This window comes from Bos indicus, chromosome 14 (assembly GCF_029378745.1).
Source record: "Bos indicus isolate NIAB-ARS_2022 breed Sahiwal x Tharparkar chromosome 14, NIAB-ARS_B.indTharparkar_mat_pri_1.0, whole genome shotgun sequence".
In the NCBI taxonomy this organism is placed as follows: Eukaryota; Metazoa; Chordata; class Mammalia; order Artiodactyla; family Bovidae; genus Bos; species Bos indicus.
In genome coordinates this window covers 18,434,313-18,452,451 of record NC_091773.1, presented here as the reverse complement: position 1 = coordinate 18,452,451, position 18,139 = coordinate 18,434,313, and the positions used below count along the sequence as shown (strand labels likewise).

General features: G+C 39.1%; 1 protein-coding gene across 1 annotated transcript in view; it reads right to left on the bottom strand.

Moving 5' to 3' along the window:
* Positions 1 to 18,139, bottom strand: part of HAS2 (hyaluronan synthase 2) — a 31,500-nt gene that overhangs the window by 11,665 nt on the left and 1,696 nt on the right. Inside the window, exon 2 of the mRNA XM_070802505.1 lies at positions 5,232 to 5,858. Within this exon, the coding sequence (XP_070658606.1) occupies positions 5,232 to 5,858 (627 nt within the window). The remainder of the gene's footprint in view (positions 1 to 5,231; positions 5,859 to 18,139) is intronic.

Below are 18,139 nucleotides of genomic sequence, written 5' to 3'. Positions count from 1 at the left end.
GTTTATGGCAGACTGTGAGTGGCAAAAACAAAATCATAAAATCTAATAATTTTAGGACTGAAAAGACCTTTTGAAGTTAATCCATGAAACCAATCTAGGAAAAAATAAATGCCCTCAGAAAATAAACTTTCTTTTGGGAGAGGGACTGGGGATGCGTAGGATTATTCTTTCTTATGGTAATTTGGTTTACAGTAAAAGATCTTAATATAGCCAATAGGAAGTCTCTAAATCATAGACACCTAAACAATTTGGTTGTTATTTGTTGCTCTTTGGTAGAATATGTTACCCAAACTGTTTTAAAATATTTGCCTTCAGGCACCCTAGAATATTTATTTAAGGTGAAAAAGGAGTCCTTTGGTTATTCTCTTGTCTTTTTCAGGAAAGTTTATACACGAGTGGAAGTTACAGACAGTGCAAAAGCACAGGTGACAAGCTAGCTGGAAAATGAGAAACCAAATGCTGTCGCCTCTAAGACTTAAGCCAAGAAACACCCTTTATTACAAGTGGTTGGAATTCCCATTCTAAAGAAGGGAATCAGGAAATTGCATAATGGTGTCCTTAAACAAGGGTCCACCTTCAAGAACCTGACTTTGGGGAAAAGCGTAGATTAAAAATGAAAAGAAACGTCTAATGATATACTCTTGCAAAGCATAGGTAGGTTTCTAGGAAATTAAGACAGCCCTAACTGGAGTCTTGAGCTGGAAGTGATTTCAGGAATCATCTGTTGTACCAGTTGAGGCCCATAGCAAGTAATCAGTTAAATCAAGAATTCAGATTTTCCCATTCTTATGTCAATGTGCTCTTAATTTCATCCTCTAAGATGAAGAGCATAAAGTCGCATTAACATTCTCAACAAGGCCCAACAGAAATTTTCAGAAAATAGGAACCAATCAAATGTTATACTCCGTCAATTCTCATTATCCATGGTAGTTTATGCACTACAAAGTTTCCATGAACAATGAATTAGCATACATTAGAAAATTGCTTCCAGCAGAAGTACAGAAGAGTTAGGTTCCTCACAGCCTCTGGTCACAACAGTTTTGCCTAGGGATCAATACCTAAACTTGTTTTACTTGTGTTTATTTGGGTCACCTTATTTAATATATATTGTTGATTCGTTCCCATTGAACTCATGTCTAGCAGCACTGTAACTCAGTTCGCAGTCTTAGTTTCCTGACCAGAGACTGAACTTGCGAACTTGGTGGTGAAAATGAGGAGTCCTAACCACTGGCCTGCCAGGACATTCCGGTTAACAGCCTTTGTTCAGAACACTAGATGGCACTTCACTTCAGGACCATTGAAATAGCTACATCACCAACAAAAAGCACAGAATGTGAAAAGCATGTTATTAAATAGACTAAAGACATTGCCTGTTTACAGTATAAAAGTTGAAACAAAAAGGCTAAGCATAATCTTGTTTGACCTCAGTTGGAAATATTTACATCAGGTGACTCGGTTTTTTTTTGCCCCTTTGAGTATGTCTGTAAACAATCACAAAAGCACTGCAACTATTGATCTTGGGGTAATAAATACATTTTTATTCATTAGGCTAATTTGCAAACACCAAATCCATGAACAATTAGGGTCAACTCTACTATCAGGAATGATTTAATCTTCCTATTCTTCACAAAAGAATGTTGGATAGCAAGGGTATTGCCAGATTAAATTAATAATAAAATTGCTTCCTATAATCTTCCCTTTGGGAAAATGCTCATACTTATTGTATATTTTTAACCTGGGAAATTTTTAATAGAGACATCAGATGATACTGTTTTTTTTTTTCTTTCCTTTGTCACATAAACTGGTAGCTACTTATGTGATAATATCCATGTTCAGTGAAGAGAGAGATGATTATCAAATCTAGATGTCAAAAGATACTTTACAAGTGTTCTGATTTTTTCAGTAAATACAAAAGGCAAGTGTGATATAATCTCAAAATTGTTTTTAAAATAAGGAAAAACAGAAAAGTATATGCTGAAAAATATTAAATTTGCTAATCTATACATGGGTCAGATATTTGTTTCAGATTATTTTTCTTTATCATTTACGGATATAACTTATTTACAATGTTTCAGGTGTACCACAAAGTGATTCAGTTATAAATATATACCTATGTATTCTTTCCAGATTCTTTTCCATTATAGATTATTATAACATGTTGAATATAGTTCCCTATGCTATACAGTAGTCTTTATTATCTTTTATATATAGTAGGTTATCTGTTCATCCCAAATTCCTAATTTCTCTCTCCCATCTCTGTTGCAGAGATGATTTTAGTTTTGCTCTTTGCACTTTTCTACATCTTTGAAAGTTTTTCCAGAAAATACATTGATTGAAAATTAAGAAAATCTTCCTTATTCTCCTTTTTCCTCATTCCCTATACATTATTTTCTGTTATTTTTCTTCTGCTGCTTGTCTATCTTCTCATCTCTGGAAGCAGCCACTAGCATCACAGATGAATCTCCTACCACACTGGGCTTGTCTTAGACTACAGCTTCCCTAAAAATTCCATGTTGGCACTTATTATTTGAGATATAAAGAGGTGATAACTAATAAAGCCTTGTTCTGAAAGAGGGAGCCAACCCACAAAGCTCAGAAGTATGGGTAGAAAGGTTAACCTTGAGATAGGGGGTGAGGCTGGGGACCCTTGAAATTGTAAGCAGAAGACAGTCAGGTCTTGACAGCCTTCAGAGCCCATGCTTTTGCTGTTCTCTTTTGTAGGAGGCAAAATCATCTGTTTGTAGTTAAGCAGGGAGGAGTTTGGGTAAGGCCCTGGGAGAGTGACAAAGATATGAAACAACAGACACGAGAGGAATAAGCAAGACATCTATTCAAGATCAAGTGCAAAGAGTGCTGATGAGTGCTGAGGATCCAGCTGCAACTGGAAGCCAATCATTTTGGCCATCTCTCTGTACACTTAAGCAGTGTTCTCCAGCCAGGTTAGCAAGTATGAGCAGATGGTCAATTTCTTCCCCTAGTCCCCATTCTCTCTTGTGTATTAGCACCTGAACGTTGCTTCCTTCCATTCCTAACCAACTTGAACTCCACATCCAAGTACTTGGAATGCTCAGGAGCCAAAAACCTCGACTCCTTTCCCCTTTGGTCTTCCTGGGGCTTCTGCTCTGCAATTCTTGGACCCTGGGTCAGTCAGAAGAAAGGATGAGAATACTATATTAGAGTGAATTTCACATAATTTCTGTTTTTATAGGGAACGAATGGTTAAAATAGCAAGGGATCTGATGAAGGAAGCATGGCAGAATAGAGTTTACTGGTTTCAGAATTCCAAAAGATTTTTTACCCTCCTTTGAGTGCTCTGAATGGACCCTAAGGCTCAGGAGGATTCAGGGTCCAGTTAACAGCTTTTGCTAGGGTCAATCTATCTGGACACATCATGCTGAAGGAAGGAAAGTTCTCAAGCCTGATTAGGGCACCAGCAAAAAGTCTATTCTAACATTTTAAATTTTGTATTATTTTTTCCTGGACAGGCCCAAGTCAAGTTGCCAAGGATACAAACAAAATTCCAAACAAAATGATGGGAGAAGGGGCTTTGGGAGAAGCAGGTTAAAAAAAGAAGAAGAAAAACTACACAATGACGTGTTGATTAGAAAGGACAAACGTAAATTGTTTTAACTAGAATTAAAGGCAAAACATCAAAACAGATGTTTTCTCATTTTAGGGCCAGAGCTTCATTCTTCAAATCTTCTGTAAGGTCCCTAGCCATCCTTTATAAAAGTTTTATCTTATCCTCTCATCTGGTGATGTATGTAAAATGTCTCGAGTTAACTAAATCAGCCTTATTTGCAAAAGTTTTAGAAAATAGGAGACACTTGGGGGTTGAAATCAACTCCCTAGAAGAGAGATTTACACAGATGGTATAAACTGAAGAAATGTTTCAAATTATTCAACTATTAGTGAAATTAACAACTGACATGTTAATTAGCAATTGAAATTACTATATTTGCATAATGACCATAATATTATTAAAGCATTTGCTGTTAATAGAGTATTATTTCTTATGTGATTAACAGCAAATGCTTTAATAGTATGAACAATGCCATTATCAGCCAACTTTGGCTAAGCCCCTTTAGATTCATAATTTGAAATACTTATCTGAAATCCCTTGAGAGATTGGTATCTTCTAACCAGGTAACCAAGATTTGGGAGGTGGTCCTGCTCAAGGTCAACCAGCTACTAATAACTGGGACTAGAATCTCAGTCTAGTGCTCATTCCCGACCCATTACTCAGAGACCCAATGGGCATTACTCTGTATTAATAAATTGCCCTAAAATATATGATGGATCTTCCAAAAACAAGGGTTTCATGTTTAAGAGAAGAGGAAGAGTGTCGAATATATATCTGAAGTCAGAGAATTTCTCCTTTCTCAGTATCATTGTGAACAAAGTCTAACTTAAATATCTGCAGAAAATTACAACCAGAAAACTCACAGGAGCCCTACTAATGTTCTAAAGAAGCAAGCTTCGGTGAGAACTAGAAGAGAAAAAACCCTAGAGTTAGCAGTTAGGAAATTAATGAAGAGACAGAGCCTGTCTAATTTTCATGCAAGCAAACACCATCACAAATGCTTTCAAAGGTCAAGTTGCAAGGAGTGAGGTAATGCTGTTTGGAGAGTGAAATAAACATGACTTAGATTTTGTTCTGAGAAGACTGGATTTTTTTTTTTGTCTTGTTTTTGTTTTCCTTTTCCCCTTTTCTTTTCTTTTTCTTGGTGTCTTACTTTTGAATTTCTATACTTTCCAATTAAAATTTTCATTGCCCCCATTTTGCCTAGCTTCTGTGAAAAATATTTTATAGCCTTCCTTTGGTCCTGCAGATTTTCTCCAGCTCCTTCTGCTGGGGCACACACTATTTTCTTACATCGCTGGAGAGTTTAAGAGTGTGGAAAACGATGTTGGAATTGATTTGGCAGAACCAAGGGGGAAGAGAAGGAAAGGGAGAGGAAGAGAAGGAAGGGTCTCCTGTTCAAAATAATCTTCACTTCCAACCAATCACATTGCATGAAGTAAGCATTTTCATAGATAGTTTTAACCGTTTCACAAGAATTTTTTTTTCTCTCTTTCAGAATGTGCTTTCAACAGTCATGCTGTTTTCAGATGAACTGAAAGAAGTACTTGTCCAGAAGGGACAAGCATGGGCTATAGCATATGACTGGAGAGATACAAAAGATGCTTTATTTAAATGTATGTTTGTCCTGGCAGATGTGGAGACCTACCTGTACATAATCCACACTTCGCCCCAGTGCTCTGAAGGCTGTGTACATGACTTCTCTTTTTCCACCCCATTTTTGCATGATGCAAATACTCTTATTGGACAAGACCAACTGGGTGACATGCTGTGAGCTTTCTTTGTGCGACTCATCCGTCTCTCCAGGACCCTTCACATGGTAGTTGTTCTTCCAGATATAAGTGGCTGACTTGTCCCTGCCCATGACTTCACTGAAGATGTCCATCATGTAAAGGTCATCTTCCGAGTTTCCATCTATGACCATGACAACTTTAATTCCGGGGTAGGTTAGCCTTTTCACAGATTGCAAACATTTCCGCAAATAGTCTGGATCTTCTTGATATGCAGCAATGCAAAGAGCAACAGTTTTGTTCAACTTAATGGGGGTTTCTAGAGATTTTTTCATTTTCCGGTGCTCCAAAAAGGCAAACAGGCTTTGGATGATGAGGTGTGATGCTAAAAAGGCACCATACAGTCCAAAAGAGAAATAGTAATTATCTGTTTGGATAAATTGATAGCCAACAATATAAGCAGCTGTGATTCCAAGGAGGAGAGAGACTCCAAAAAGTGTGGTTCCAATTATTCTCAGGATACATAGAAATCTCTCACAATGCATCTGTAAAAATAACCACATGATACACTTGGTTAACCACTCTTGTCCCACACTTCTTTATATACAGAGTACCACAGGGAGCACACTGGTTCCAAGTATTCTAACCCTGAGTTTCTCACTTAACTAGTTCAGTGACTTTCTGCATCTCAGTTTGGCATCTCATTGGCAAAAGAGAGATAAGAATGTCCTTTTGGGGACTTCCCTCGTGGTCCAGTGGCTAAGGCTCTGCACTCCCAATGCAAGGCACCCAGGTTCGATCCCTGGTCAGGGAATTGATCCCACATACCACGACTAAAACTCGATACAGCCAAATAAATGATCTGGAAAAATAAGTGTTTAAGAAAAAAAAAAAAAAAAGAATGTCCTTTTGGCACACCTCAGAGAATTCTTTCAAACATCATGAGATGGTAGTGCATTGTACCATTGAAAACTATAATGTATGAAACAAATATATAGATGCATCATTTTTAGTACATTAGATCATTTACCTAAGGATGTACTCTGTGTGTGTGGTCATAGCTAAGCATAACACCTAATTTTTTTTAGTGAGCAAGGCACTCTTGCACCATCATATTCCTTCACTCATAATACTGACCAGTGAAAGTTCAAAATTCATAGGCCTTGCTCAACTTCTTATGTATCATTTTATCTCAGCTCTGATGCAAATCCCTCAACTCACATCTTTCCCATGCAGCTAGCTGAGGTTGAACATAAAAATACATGGATTCTACCATTCTAGCTCTTCCATCAATTTGCGTGACTTTGAGCCAGTCATTTTTCCCCTCTGGGCTTCAGTCTTGAAAAATCTGTTAGGGATTTCCCTGCTGGTCCATTGGCTGAGACTCTGCACTCCCAATGCAACGGGGCAGGGTTTGATCCCTGGTGGGGGTACTAAATGCTGCAACTAAGATCAAAGATCCCACACTCCACAACTAAGACCCAGCATAGCCAAATAAATAAATATAAAGAATAAGATTTTAAAAAATTTAAATCTGTAAAATATAGGCAGTTAGACTGGATTATTTCCCAAGTCTCTGTTGCCATTAAAACTTCCTTATGCATGGATATCCTACACAGACATTTATCAAAGCTCCTGAAATTCCAAATTATAGTCCTTCGTTTATATGATTGTCTCCTTCATCCATCATCCACACCAGCCAGTTAGAACCTGGTAATCAGGAACTTTACTGAAACACAGCAAGGACACAATAAATGTTTGCAGAAATAAATTATATAATTAAAGAATAGCATCATGCTTAATTCAACAGGTACATTTTCTGTTGTCTGAAGAACTTTAACAACTTAGACTTTAAAAACACATTTCAGTTATTAATAATATCCAGTTTTGTACTCCTCCCCAGTTTATGAATCTCCTGAAATATTTTGAATGTGAGTACAAGAGGATCATATATATTGTATTCCTCAAAGCATCTCCAATTATGACCACAGACGAGGTGCTTGGTCTTATTTCCTGGATCCTATTCCTATACATGCCACAAACAATTCTCTGGACACCTGCTGGGTGTCCAACAATTAAATCAATGTTGCCATCATATGCCTGCAGTATCAGATTCCACAGGTTCCATCCTACGAGACTGGCCCCTCACAGACCAACACTCAGATGTCAGTTGCAAGCCCAAGTTGTTACCTGCAATTATGATAAACTGGTTACAATTCATAGGATCATAAGCTCCCCTCCTGAGTTCAATTAATTTGCTAGAAGGACTCACAGAATCAGGAAACCTGTTTACACATCAGATTACTGGTTTAATATAAAAAAGATGTAATTTAGGAATGGGCAGATGGAAGAGATGCACAGGGCAAGGTATGCGGCAAGTTCCATGCATCACTCTCCCCAAATTGCCACATGTCTGTTAATCCATTAGCTTGCTGAACCCTCTTCTTTCTGGTTTTTATGGAGAATTCATTACATAGAATGATTAATTATTACCATTGACCACTGGCAATTAAACTCCATCTCTAGCGTGTCTCCCCTCCCCACTTATCTGGGCAAGAAAATGGAAGTTATTCCAAAAGTCACCTCATGAACCTAACAAAAGACATCTCTAAATCTGTAGGAAATGCTAAGCATCTTACGAGCCTCATGCCAAAGACCAAGTCTATATTTATTAGAATTAATCACAATATCATAGGTTTCCCCCTGAAGTCTTTCTTTATTCCTCCCCTTCCAATAATGAACTCTAACGAGGGACATAATTTGTATGACCTTCAATCATTTACACCAACTTCAGGGGTTTTGTCATATTTGCATATAATTAATATTTAACCTTTCCCTTTAGTTCAGCTAGTTTTTGAAAAGTTAAGTAAATTTATTTCAAAAGTACCTTGGGTTAAGTAATTATCTCTGCAAAATCTCTTCCTGGATATATTATTTATATTTTCCTATTCCACATTAAGACTTAAAATTGAGTGTTGACATAAAATCTGTTAACATCTTGGTTGTTACTAGTTGTGTGGCCATCACATCACTCAACTCTAAGTGACACCATTTACATTCTAGGCCTTGTGGTCATCACTGAGGTGGTCCTGAGTGCATTATGCTTTAGGGTAACTTACTGTGACTGCTCACCAACTGTATTTCCACTCCTGAGCAGACTGCTTGATGTGGCCATGGCATTCCAGTCTCTGGAATTCTGAAATGTGCCATTTCCAGTAGGGCTTTTAAGGGATAGAGGGGGCATGCTGTAATATCTCTTTTTCCCTCCACAATCTTGATGTACATATTAACAGGTCCTTGGAGAATGCAAAGCCCAAGGATAGAAGGAGCTTGGTCCTTGAACTGCCACATGGAAGGAAATCAGTCACTAATACCATCAATCAGGAATAACTGCCTTGGACTCACATTAACAAGAAATAATTTCTAAGTTTGTGTTTGTGTGCCTGTTACAAATATTGGCTTTAGTGTCTCTATCTCATTACAATTCAAGCAATGCAAAGCAGGCTGGAGACCAGGGTTTGAGCTTGCAGACATTATTTTCCTTTGCTAAACTGGAGATGAAACTTGTCAAGGACCCTTCACAGGACAACAATCAGGAACAAAATCAAAGTGTTACAATTTAAAATATCAGCTAACATGGAAGCTAGAAATAAAACAAAAAACCAAATGTGCATTCCACTTTTAGCACTTATATAGGACACCATAATATGTAACATGTGAGCCTGATAAAGGTAATCACGACACAGATGGAAGGTGCAAGCTGCTGGGCAATGGGGAAATGCTGAGTTTTCAGAGCACAGCATCCCCTGTTAATTGAAACCACTGGCCAGATGCTGAAAACTCCCAAAGTGTACATTAACCAATGCCGAAGGTGCTGGAGCACCAGACTAGGAATTTGTCTTTTCCAAGACATGAGTCATTCTCACAAGAGTGAAAAATTTCAAGGGGACTAAAACACTCTGCCTGGGAGAAGCTCAGAAGTGTGTTCTGCTTGTGTTTCAAATCACCACAGCCAGCAAAAGAACTGCCTGCCATCCTTTTCCATTATTCACATTTTCCTTGCTTTTATCAGCACATGTAGACACAGAGCGTGTTCACATAGCATCTGCTGGCCGCTGCTGAAGTGGGAACACCCTCTTACATCATAGGAGTCCACAGAATGTCCTTCTGCAGCCTGGGAAAAGCTGCTAGTAAACTGCAGCAGTAGAATCTATTTCTGGGAAGTCTGGGTTGCTGCCTAGTGTGACATAAGCAGCATCTCAGCGCAGCCCAAAGGGTTAAAAGGCATACTTAGAGCCAGCTGCACTGAGGGAATAGATTGATCTCAGGAACTGACACACAGGATGTGTTTCTTTATAATTTCAGAGATATGGGCACCATATGTGTGAGACTTTCTGAGACAATCTCCAATTCAAACACTCTGTTTCATAAGCAAACCCTCCTTGTCAGACACATAGTTTATTGCTAAATTGGAAAATATGGTTAGTTTCATCCTAGATCATTTGCGGATACAAAGACTTAGAAATCTCCCTCCCCAAGATATTGAAAATATAAAACTTGGTTTTGCCCATTATTAGACTTTATTGATTTTTAAGTTGCTGCACAGAATTCTAGGCCAAACCAAATGTTAAAAAACAGTTTGGTGCACCATAACGTACACTCCAAGTCAACAGATTATATGTGCGCATATATATATATAATGTGTATCTGTATGTGTTAGTTATCTGTCACTCAGTCGTGTCTGACTCTTTTGTGACCCCATGGACTGCAGCCCACCAGGTTTCTCTATCCATAGCATTCTCCAGACAAGAATACTGCAGTGGGTTGCATTTCTATCTCCAAGTGATCTTCCTGACCCAAGGATCAAACCCAGGTCTCCTGCATTGCAGATGGATTCTTTACCATCTGAGCCATACATATATATATATATATATATATATATATATATAATTATCTTCACTAATGTCCCCCAAGGACATAAAATATTGTTGGACTTACAGTTGGTATTCAGAAAATATTTGAATGATAGATATAACTTTATTCATAAATATCATTAGCATCATTATAATGTCAATGATTTTTAATTCATCATTTCTAAGCTCCAGGCATAGAGTCAAGTTTTGTTTTCTTGAATAGGGAACAATTCTACTTAATTTTAAGAGTAAATATAAAATTCTGTTAATCTCATGTTACAAATCACACATACATATGATGAGGCAGCCAAGACTGAATATTTAAGTAACTTGCCCCAAATCACAAAACTTGCCCAATTCACATGGTGGCATAAATGCCAGGTGATTAGACTAATTTCAGTGAATATTGGCTGAATAGATTTGAACTTTCATGAAAAATTAGGTGGTGTTCTTTTGTTTCTGGTTAATATGCGTGTTGTGTAAGGAAAGATTAAAAAAGAACTTGAAAACTGTTTTCCAGCTGTAATAGAAAAATGAGTATTGATATGCACTCAGGAACAGAAACAACAGCCAATTCCCAGCGATTTCTAGGCTCATGTGTTTTCCTACATGGCTACAACCAAAGGAACCTGGAAAGATGTGGTGCCAAAGGGAATTGGCTGGTGGTTCCATTTAGGCAACAGCAGTGCTGTTCTTAATGCTAACAGTCAAAATCCTGTTTTACTCTAACAAAGGCAAAGACAGAAGAAGGCCCTAGGCTCTGCCAGTCTGCACTGATTACTTGAGTCTAAACGGATTTTTCACTTGTTTAAAATGTATTTATTGAATACCTACTTCGTGCTAAACCTGTTTTTTGGATACAGGAATACACAGTTGATTGCGACACACAAGTATATACAGCTATGGGTGCGTGCTAAGTCACTTTAGTCATATCTGACTATTTGCGACCTCATGGACTGTAGCCCACCAGACTCCTCTGTCTATGGGAATCTCCAGGCAAGAATACTGGGATAGATTGCCATTTCCTCCTCTAAGGGATCTTCCCATCCAGGGATAAAATCTGAGTCTCCTGCGGCTCCTGCATTGCAGGCAGATTCTTTACCACTGAGCCCCCAGGAAAGTCCATCTATAGCCACAGTGTGTACTTAGTGCTACTTAGAAACTCAAGGGGAGACAGTGCCATAGGTCCCATCGTAGAGCAGATATAAGCCTTGCTGTTTGCTCATAGACCCCAAGTGGGACTCTGTAGGTCGCTGGGCTGCACTGGGTACCATTCCTTCCCTCTGACTTTCCTCTATTAACCAGAGAGCAAACAGTGGATGAGAGAGAATAACAGCTGCTCTCATTGCCCTAGTGCAGTGGTGAGAACTAAGTTCCCACAGCTTTCATTATGGGGGCTTCCATTTTGGATCAGGGAGAAGCTAAAGTGAACTCTTAATGGGTCGAGTCAGCATTTGGGAAAGGCTGTGGACATTAGGCCAAGTGACACCTCTTCTGAGAGGTCCTAGCTTACCGCTCCTTCTAAAGTAACTTCCCCAGTAAATCAACTCTACTCCAACAAATAAAAAGGAAAAAATAAAAGGAAATATTAAAAATAAATGAAGATAAAGTAACTCCTCCTCCCTGACATCTCTTCACTGCCTGTCACTATCTCCTTTGACCCTGCATGATTTTCTATTTTTTTAATTAATGATTATTGGAGTATTGTTGTTTTACAATGCTGTATTATTGGCTTCTACTGTACAGCAAAGTGAGTCAGATACACATATCTGTATATCCCGTCTCTGGGGGATTTCCTTCCCATTTACGTCACCACAGAGCACTGGGTGAAATTCGCTGTGCTATACTGTAGGCTCTTGTTAGTTATCTATTTTATATATAGTATCAATAGTGCACATGTCAATCTCAATCTCCCAATTCATCTCACCTAACCCCTGCTCCCAACTCTGCCTAATTTTCTATGCTACACTAAGAACACTCCTGACTATAGGGACTTGTGTATCTCAATCAACTGTATATGCCTGTGCTATACAACAGGGTGGTTGTGATTTAGTTGCTAACTCGTGGCTGACTCTGAAATCCCATGGGCTGTAGCCTACCAAGCTCCCCCGTCCATGGGATTTCCCAGGCAAGAATACTGCAGCGGGATGCCATTTCCTTCTCCAGGGGATCTTCCTGACCCAGGGATGGAACCCAAGTCTCGGGGCTCCTGCATTGATAAGCAGAGTCTTTAACCACTGTAGCACCTGTGTCGAGTGTGTTAGTTGCTCAGTCGTGTCTGACTCCTTGTGACCCCATGAACTGTAGTCTGCCAGATTCCTCTGTCCATAGAATTCTCCAGGCAAGAATACTGGAGTGGGTTGCCATTCCCTTCACCAAGGGATCTTTCCAACCCATTCAAGTCTCCTGAATTACAGGCTGATTCTTTACTGTCTGAACTACCAGGAAAGCTCTTAGAAGCCCATAAAACAGGGTATGCACTCAATAAATACATTTTAAATAAGTGAATATTCATTTAGACTCAAGTAGTCAGTGTAGCCTGACAGAGCACAGGGCCTTACTCTGTCTTTGCTGCAGAGGCAGTGAATGTGCTGAGCCCTCAAGGGTATCCTTCATCCAGCAGATTTTTCACTCTTTTAAAACCAGTTCTGTAATTTCTTGCCCGGCAATTTAAACGTAGTGGATGGAGTTGCGGGGGAGAAGTATCCAACCAGCTCTAGAAGACCTTTGGATAAAAAAGTTAGAAAAGGCAAATGATCCTGAAGTTGTAAATTGCAGTCTGAGCAAGCTGATGAATTCGGGGGTCAAGTTTGAGGTATAAGGGATAATGAGGTCATCTTTTTTCCATTTGAACTCTAAGTAGTTTTCCACTTAACCTCTCTTGTAAGTAGTCTTACAATATTTACTGTCCATTAACCTACACACTGCTTTGTGTCTTGATGCTAATGATTGTGAATGAGTATATGTGCACACCCATATATATTGGCCTCTGGAACCACACTGAGTTGGAATAGACTCCCAACTATCTTTCAGTGGTTTCTTTTAAAGGTTGGGTAGCCTTGAACAAGTTACATAATACTTATCTTCACTGTCTTCATCTATACTAAGTCGCTTCAGTTGTGTCTCACTCTTTGCAGCCTATGGACTATAGCCTGTCAGGTTCCTCTGTGCATAGGAATTTCCAGGTAAGAATACTGGAGTGGGTTGCCATCTGCTTGTCCAGGGCATCTTCCCAACACAGGGATGGAATCCACATCTTACATCTCCTGCATTGGCAGGTGAGTTCTTTACCACCAGCGCCAGCTGGGAATCACTTCTTCATCTTTAAAATGGAGCTAATCATAGTGACTTCACCTAATAATGAGATTAAAAGATGGATCTCATTTCAATACCTGAAAGGAAACTATCAAGTTAGAGCTCAGTGCTGTTAGCTCTCTGTGGGTTACTACCCTACTAGTAATTACCTACTCAGCCTGACTCTCTGTCCCTTTAAGTTGTTGTTTGTTAGTTAACAGGGATAATTTTGACATAGTGGAAAGGATAGCAGGACAGGGAAGAAATGGATTCAAGTCCCAGCTCCCTCTGCCTCATATTAGCTTTTCAACAACCCACTTGAGGGTTCTATGAATGAGCCATGTGTCCTTGGACAACTGATACCTCGGAACTTAAAAATGTTTAGTGGTATAGATAACTTTATTCATTTTAATGACTTTAACCCACAGCTGCCCACAGCTGAGTGTCTAGAAGGATGGATATAGGTTGCACTGTAGGTAGTCTCAACATAGTCACCTGAACAAGGATGACTATTAAGTGTAAATCCCTTTTGGTCTCTACTTTCTGAGCTTCATTTCCTCATCTGCAAAATGGGAATGACAACTTTTTGCAGGATTACTGGTAATGAATATGTATATTTATTATAGAGTCAATGGAATATTAACGGTGTTAGTATCTTAACATAAAAGAACATAACTCAAGTTATAAAGTGACTTGCACTTTCTATTTCTACAAGGAATTGAGTTTTGCTTAGGATCTCAATACAAAGGATTATATGGCACATTTAGAACCAGCTTTACTGAGGGAAATAGACTGACCTCAGGGACTGACACAAAGGATGAATCATTATAGTCCAAAATCTAATACAGACAGACCAGGTCAATGTCCCTTCACTTATAGCTGATAGTTAAACACGCAGAAGCACAAAGGACAAGAGGAGATATATTTTCTAATATGGTTAGTGAATGCATGACTCGAGGTCACATCTAATAGCAGAAAAGATTTTAGAACACAGGTTTCCTTCCTCTTAAACTAATGTGTGGGAGGAGGAAGAAATAGATCAAGTCATATGTAGAATGATTAGAGTTAGAAATACTAACTTAGGTAGGTGACACTAGCAAGACATCTGGAAGTGTATTTCTCTGTAACAAGACATATTCTGCTTTTGGCCATTTGGCTGCAAATGGTGGATTAGAAAGGATGGTCAACAAAAGGCTAAAAAGCAGTGGTTCCCAAATATTGATGTATATCCAATTCCCAGGGAATCTGTAAAAATTACAGAAGTGTGGCTCCTGCAACATTCTGAGTGAATTGGCATGGGGTGCTACAAGCCTGTCAGGAGTTTTTAAATCTCCTTAAGTAACTCTAATTGCAACAAAGTTTGGTAATCATTAGGTTAAAGTCTAAGAAAACTTTCAGTACCTCATTTGGACAGATACACATCCCTCAGGTGTATTGCCACTGCCACTGTCCTCAGCCCGAAATCCTAAGAGAAGTACCCAGATGACGCCTCCCAGGAGTCTTCACATTAGACACATGACCCACCCCTTCCTTCTCCCCTTCTGACCTCCTCTTCCTCTCTGGTTTTGAAGTTGACCTTTGTCTTTTCCAGTACCACTGCACTTCTTCTAGCAGAGACCCTGGAGCTAATTCTGCAGGGGTTTAGCAAAACACCTTTCAAAGACCTTGTCATCTGAGATGTCTCTGGATCCAGAACTTTAGATTTCAGATTTCTCTTTTTTTGTACCATGTTGATCAATGGCTTCCTAAGATGCCCATTCTCCCAATTGTCTATTTGTTCCCAAACTTCACCATCCTAAGCTTCATCCTAAAGTTCACTGCAGCAAAGGGGGGAAATTACAGAAAGATCTGGCATGAAATCCTCACTCCGTATGCGGCCATATATACCAGTGTCAAATCTTTACATGAAATCTTTCCTGATCTCTCTCGATCAGATGTGATTTCTCCTCAGTTTGAACCCTCATAAAACTTTACTAGTCCAACTGTAGCATAGTCTAGCTCAAGGGTGTTATATTCAAGAAATCTTGGATTAAATTCCATTCACTCTCTTTAGTAACCCTGTGATTTTGAGTGGGTTGCTTTACTTTTCTGAGGCAAAGTTTTTTTCCCATAGAGTTTTCTTGTTGGGAGGCATGGCAGGGCACTAGATACAACTCATATCAAGTATCTAGCTCGATGCCTGATATGTATTAAACAGGTGATAAATACTAGCTATTATTTTACTTCTTTATGGGCCAGACTGCATTCTACCTTACACTATGGTTATTTAAACACTTCTTTGACTATGCTTTTCCTATGATGCTTTCCATTTAGATGTGTACTACATCTTGTTCATTTTTAAAATAAATTGCAGTACAGTTGTATGCTTTTAAGAGACATTCATATTTAAATATTTTACGTTTAAATTGAAGAAAAATTTAAGAGTGTGAAGTTATATTTACTTTGACTCAATGACATTTGTCTAGGTTGTGAACACAGCAGTATATTATGAACTCCACATAGATAACATTCAAAATATTGCTGAATTTAAGATATATGCAGTGGGATAATAGTCTATGCAGAGGAAAGGATTAAAACCAAGTTGGGGTGATGAAACTGATTTTTCTGCAGGGACCTGTCCTCCCCATTCAGTGTTATACAAGCTGCCACAGGTTCTGTCCTTACAGCCTGTTAGTGGAACACAGCCTGGATGAGCATGGGTAAAAACAGAACCTGTAAAAGAACTGTGGGGCTTATGCTCTATTCTCCAATTACATTAACTTATAGCTCCCACATTATATAAAAGCCAAGAAGTTAATAATACGCTACTTGTTCTTAGATTAAAAATACAACTGTGTAATAAAACTTTGCTAAACGGTCTCTCCCAGTGATCCATAAATAAGGCCTTTCCTCATAGAAAATAAATGCATCAGTGGAAGGTATGAATTTAACAATTCAGGAAATATTTCTTAAAACAATCTCAGTTGGTAAGGAATCCATGTATGAAAAAAAATTTTGAAATTCAATATTGTGGGACTATTCTACAGACTTTACAATAATGATTAGTTTTAATATGACTTACTTTCTAGTAAGTCTGTTACCCATTTGTTGCACAATTCTTGTTTTCCAAGAAAGTAGGTGACTAAACACCATCTTTGTTTGGAGGAGAGTGGCATTCAGATTTGGTACTAGTCATTGATTTAAGACCTTGAATTCTTCTTATAGTTGCCATAGCTTTCTCTGAAAACAAAGGATCCAGTTCTAGGCACAGTGTACAAGTAACTCCGGTAATGTACATTTGTCACACTTCTACAAGAAGTTTTTCTGTTCACCCAGCTCATGTTTTATATAGATAAAAAGAAAAGAGGAGAAATTATATCTTCATTATAATGCTATAATCCATAAATGTCTTAGAATTTTGAATCATTAGTCCCAATATTGCTTAATTCATTCACAACATAATATATATACTAAAATTTGTAGAGAGTCAAACTATTGAAAATTTAAAAGAATAGCCAAAGTATTTGGAAAACCTCCGCTGGAATATAGTAGGCATTTTAAAAACAGTTTTTCAGTTGTCAGAATAATCTTATTTAATTCAGCCTTTGGAAAAATGCAGTGAAAAGCAGTTTAATGAATGATTCAACCTGTGCATATTGGAATGAAAGGAAAAAGTTTAGAATTTAGGAGTTCTTTTCAAACCTATTCTATAACATTTTCAATTGTTATCTACAAATAGTTTGATGGGCATAACTATTTATTCTACCCAATTCTACACAAATATACATTTTAACTTTTAGCCTTTCATCATTGGCATGTTTGAATGTGTGCTGACCCTCAAAATATTTTGTTAAAATGATCTTTAAAAAAAATCATAATCCTTAAACTTTCAAAGGTATATTATCATTTCTTCACTGAAAAGAGAAATCTGCCGGAAAGAACCTTGAAATCTACAATGGACATTGAAGTTGTTCTTATCTGTCGCCTCCCTTTCCCAGCAAAGCTCAACAACCAACCTCCTTGGCTTTGCTCTCAGGCCGAGTTGAAAGTCTATATATACTCAGTCCTCCAGTTGGGAAAGCCCTTGGTAGCCAATCAGAGCTTCCCGCTCTATTGCGTCACACCTCCCCCCTGGGTGTGACGTCAAAGGCAATCCCAGGCCAGCCACGTGGGTTGGAGAAGTGTAGCCTTTCTGGGCAGCTGTTCGGGAGACACCAGGCAGCAGTGATCCCCAAGGGTGAGGAACCCGGCTGGGAGGAGCCGGCAGAGCTCCTACACCCACCTCCTGGGAGCAGGGCTGCAACAGCTCGCTGGGGCCGGAGGCGCGTGGGGTTGGGAGACTCCCAAGTACTTCGCGCGGCCCGTTTGGGGGATGGAGGGAGTGGCCGCGGGAAGCTGGCACCTAAGCCTGTGTAATAGGACCCGGGTCTTGTAAACCCTCCTCTCCAGGCACCGCCTCTCAGCTCCCAGCCCCTCTTTCCAGACTTAATTATCCCTTCAGAGCCATTTCCCCTCGGCTGCGTATCCTGGGCCAGAGGAACAGCCTCTCGCCTCCCAGTCCTCGCCCTCACACAGACCCTCCTTTCAGATCCGCCCTCCTGTTCACAGGGACCCATTTTGTAGCCCTCGCTCACGCTGGG